The sequence below is a fragment of the Monopterus albus genome, unplaced genomic scaffold (assembly GCF_001952655.1).
Source record: "Monopterus albus unplaced genomic scaffold, M_albus_1.0 scaffold4.1, whole genome shotgun sequence".
Lineage (NCBI taxonomy): Eukaryota > Metazoa > Chordata > Actinopteri > Synbranchiformes > Synbranchidae > Monopterus > Monopterus albus.
In genome coordinates this window covers 3,689,946-3,694,429 of record NW_018127884.1, presented here as the reverse complement: position 1 = coordinate 3,694,429, position 4,484 = coordinate 3,689,946, and the positions used below count along the sequence as shown (strand labels likewise).

General features: G+C 40.8%; 1 protein-coding gene across 1 annotated transcript in view; it reads left to right on the top strand.

Moving 5' to 3' along the window:
• The window catches only part of mybpc3 (myosin binding protein C3), a 30,137-nt gene that overhangs the window by 17,983 nt on the left and 7,670 nt on the right, over positions 1–4,484 (top strand). Inside the window, 7 exon segments of the mRNA XM_020606250.1 lie at positions 318–483; positions 552–658; positions 742–771; positions 853–992; positions 2,515–2,674; positions 2,889–2,993; positions 3,108–3,296. Of these exon segments, the coding sequence (XP_020461906.1) occupies positions 318–483; positions 552–658; positions 742–771; positions 853–992; positions 2,515–2,674; positions 2,889–2,993; positions 3,108–3,296 (897 nt within the window).

Genomic DNA, 4,484 nt, shown 5'->3' with positions numbered 1-4,484 from the left:
CAATGATGGTAAGATGATGTCATGGGGTAGGACTGGATAAGTCTGACTTCTTCCTACTCCATTCAAGCATGTACTAGGTATAAGCAAATTGATTAGCATTTGTTGGATAAGTGTAAAATTATGTGTGTTGATATATCAACTGTCTTTACATGCTTGAAAGTATAAATCAATCAATCAATCAAATCAAAATCAATCAATCAATTTTATCATGTTATCCTCATGTCATCTTTGTGTATTTTTTATTCTGTTGTCTCCCCTCTGAAGTCATCAATTGTTCAATGGTTTTCATTTGAGCCTGTGTTTATCTGACTGTGTAGAGAAACAGCTGGAGGTCTACCAGAGCATAGCAGACCTCACGGTGAAGGCAAAGGATCAGGCGGTTTTCAAATGTGAGGTGTCTGATGAGAACGTGACGGGTACCTGGTATAAGAATGGTGTAGAAGTCAAGCAAGATGCCAGAATAAATATCACCCATATTGGCAGGTAAGGACATGTTACACACATGCTAAATGTTGCATATATGATCTTTTAAAAACCTTTGGCCTTTTTAGGATCCACAAACTGACCATTGATGATGTCAAACCAGAAGATGAGGCGGACTACACTTTTGTGCCAGATGGCTATGCTTTCAACCTTTCTGCCAAACTCAGTTTCTTGGGTAATATTTATTGTTGTAATTTCATACCACTCAGACACCTGTAATACCCTTGCATGCTAAATTTCTCTCTTTTTTGCTCCTAGAGGTGAAGATCGATTATGTCCCACGCCAAGGTACCTGACATTTATTTGTTTGTAGTCGCCACTTGAAATGTAAAGGTTTGTTGACTGGAACCATTTCTCCCACTTTCTAAGATCCTCCTAAGATCCACCTGGACTGCATGGGTCGCACTTCCGATTCAACAATCGTGGTGGTGGCTGGCAACAAACTACGTTTGGACGTCCCAATCACTGGGGACCCTGCTCCCACAGTGATATGGACGAAAGGAGAGAAGGTAAAACAGACAAATGGAGTGGTGTTATTCATCAGCTACATACCCATGGTCTGTTTGCCATCTGCCTTGGGAACAGTACCTATGGTCTGAAAACTGAGGCTTGAGTAGAAAGCAACATGTCATTCAATATCGCAAATAGATAAAGCCTTAGTAATGCTGCAACGTCAGCTTCTGAAATTTTCTGGCATATTTAATCAACGTAGTATAATCTACAGTTTGGTCTACCTGAGTAAATTTTTGAGCATGAACATAACTATTAAACTGACATTATTTTAAGTCCTCCCTGCTAATACATTTGGCTTGGATACTTAGAAATTTTCACCAGGATAAATCAATGCAATGCAACTAACGGCTTAATTTGGTGATGCTTGAGTCGAGTTCTCACTGGCTTTAACCACTTTGTTGCTGATCAAATGTAGGCTAGTTCTGTTAAAATCCAGTGGAGAAGAGAAAGCAAGGCTAACAACCTATCAGAGCTGTGGAGGCTAGGGAAGTATAGTGCATATGAAATCTAAGTATATTGACTGCATCATGTTTTTTAACTTTTACCCATGTGTGCCACTTCACAATACAGTAGGTTTATCACCTCTTTGTCCTTGATAATAAGAAAACAATACATTCATCAAATGTAATGATGCACACATTTAGCTAGTGGAGCGTATACATAGATTTCACTCCATATAAACTTGCAACTGTGTTACCATTTGAGTTTTGCAAAGATAATACATGCAACCATCAAAGTTTGGAATAAATTATCATGCATCTACTTAACTAAACAGGTTCAGTGTTACAATGAGTTACAGCCCTGGAGAGCAGGCTGCAAAAGTAAACAGAGACATGGAAAGCAGTTTGCTCAGTACTTGGCAGTTTGCATGTATTTTCCTTTTGTGTGTCAGCTTTACACAGCACTCATGGCAAGATAAGAACTGCATGTGGTGTTTCTCAGTACCTGTCCATGTCAGTAAGGTAAGAGCATGCTCTGAGTCTTCCTTCAGACAGACACAGTTCAGAGGAAACTGGGCAGTAAGTATTTTATACGCTGACACGGAAATAATCCTTGGATTACCTACTCAAATACAATTATTTAATCAAATAGTGTTCTGTAGTATTCTGAAGTTGTGCTTAGTTATCTTAAATTTTGGGATGATAGAATCAAACAGATGTGCTGTATTACCAAAGACAGAAAAATGAAAAGGCCTTTGTTTTCTAGTGTGAGAAAGTCCACAGTTTCTCACTGTTAGATACATTAAATGAACTTGAGTTTTTTTCAAACTATTGTAGATATTTTGCTTTTCCCTTACATTTTACTGATGAGTTACTGTCAATAGAATCACTAGACAGAGCAGATGCCTCCCTGATGGTGAATGTGTGATGGATAAATATCTAAAGTAACTAAAACCTTTGCACAGTACTATGCTATTGTTTTATTGTTGTTTTTCCAAACTATGTGAACTCAGTATGTAGACACGACTCTGACAGACAGTAACAGTAACTCTGCTCTGGTTCTCACTGTACTGTGTAGGTAGTCACAGAGGGAGACAGTAGGGTCCGTGTCGAAACCACCACAGGCCACTGTGTCTTCACAGTCGAGGGGGCTGAGCGGCAGGATGAGGGAATCTACTCCGTTGTGGTTCGAAACCCTGCTGGGGAGGACACTGCGGATATCAATGTGAAAGTTGTTGGTAGGGCCGAGCACCGCCACGAATTTGAATGAATAGTCCAAGTCACAAATATAAAGCAGCCTTTAAAGTACGGAACTTTATATAATCTTGAAACACTGATATTTTATGTCATAGATTTTTTTAATTTTATAAACGGTAAACATATCTGTCCAACCAATGCATCACATTGAACTGTACACACAGCTCTTTTTTTAGTCATGTGTTTATCCCCTAGATGTTCCGGATCCTCCCCAGACTCCAGTAATCCTAAGCGTGGGAGAAGACTCCTGTGTGGTCCAATGGGATCCCCCTCTGTTTGACGGTGGACAGCCAATTATTGGTAAAACTTTTTAAAATGCTTAATATGTTTAAATTATTAGGTAAATTCTTTTTCATCCCCCCTTATTGTTCTGAGAAGATAACTACATATTTTTGCTTCCATTTTAACTCTCAGGCTATGTGCTGGAGAGAAAGAAGAAGCAGAGCTACAGGTGGATGAGGCTAAACTTTGACCCTTACCCTGAAACGACTTATGAAGCTAAGCGGATGATTGAAGGAGTGCCGTATGAAATGCGAGTCTATGCTGTCAACAGCATTGGCATGTCTCGTCACAGCCCTGCCTCACAGCCGTTTGTGCCAGTCGGTAAGTGTTTACCAACAAATTTTACTGGGTCCTATCCCACATGCTGCACTCATTTATTCATTTTTTTATGCATTTGTATGCATGACTGATGGAAAGACTAGAAGACTAGTGGTAGACAATGATGAAGATGACCTGTCTGATTACTGATGGCTCTGGGGTTGTGCCTGATCTGGTCAGTCTAGGGCTTTTCTAAGGTCATAGAGCCTTGTTAATTTGTGTTCATGACAGAATGGGGGTCAGGTTTTTGGTATGTCTGCTCTCCAAGAAGACTGAGGATTGTGTCTGTGAGGAATTTATGTTTTTGTCCACAATTGATCATTAATTCATGCTCTACATTGCTAGGGAACTTTCCTATTTATGATGCTCTTTTGTAGATTCCAGCTGTAAATTTTTACTGTATATGTGTCAAGGAAAATGTTCCACCCAGAAGGTGTCAATAAATATACAGCAATGCTATTTCCACCACACCAGACATGTGCAGCAATCTACAAGTCTGGAACCAGGCTTTTATGAAGATGCATTTTCTTTGACAGTACCCTACAAGGCAAAGGCTCAGGTTTGGATTGGCCTTTTTGCTATTACTTTTTTTTTAAACGACCATCTCATCCTCCACTAAGAGGGAATGTCTAGAATTCAGATAGCCAATTGCAATATAAGACATCTGATTAGAAAACTATCCATGGCATTCCTCTCTATAAATAATGGCCTGGAAGTACCTGGCTCTGCATGGACCAGTTGTTTAACACAGAGGAGTGGAGGCTGCTGCAGAGGAAGCATTGTTGTCACCACAGCAAAGACTATAGGAAGAGAACAAGAGTGTGTTTGTGTGTAGGAAAGAGAGAAAATTAGACCATAAGAAGGCATTTGGCAGAGGAGCCAGACACTTATGACCTCCAGCTTAAATTGGCAGCAGGACTGCTTAAAGCCCAAACATCCGAGGACAAGCTGAGACGAAACCAGTGGAAGAGAAACTTCCAGCCCCTCCACTGGAGGCTCCAGCACAGGTAGACGCTAGCAGAAGTGAGACAGAGGAACCTCAGCCTCCTGAGGTAGGAGAGGAACCAGAAGCCAGTGACAAATTACCAGTATCTCCACCTGCAAAGGGTGTCCCCCTGACAGAAAGCAGCCCTCTGCAGAGAAGGGATCTGCACCTCTGGCAGAGGAAACCCCTACAGAGCCTCTTCCTGC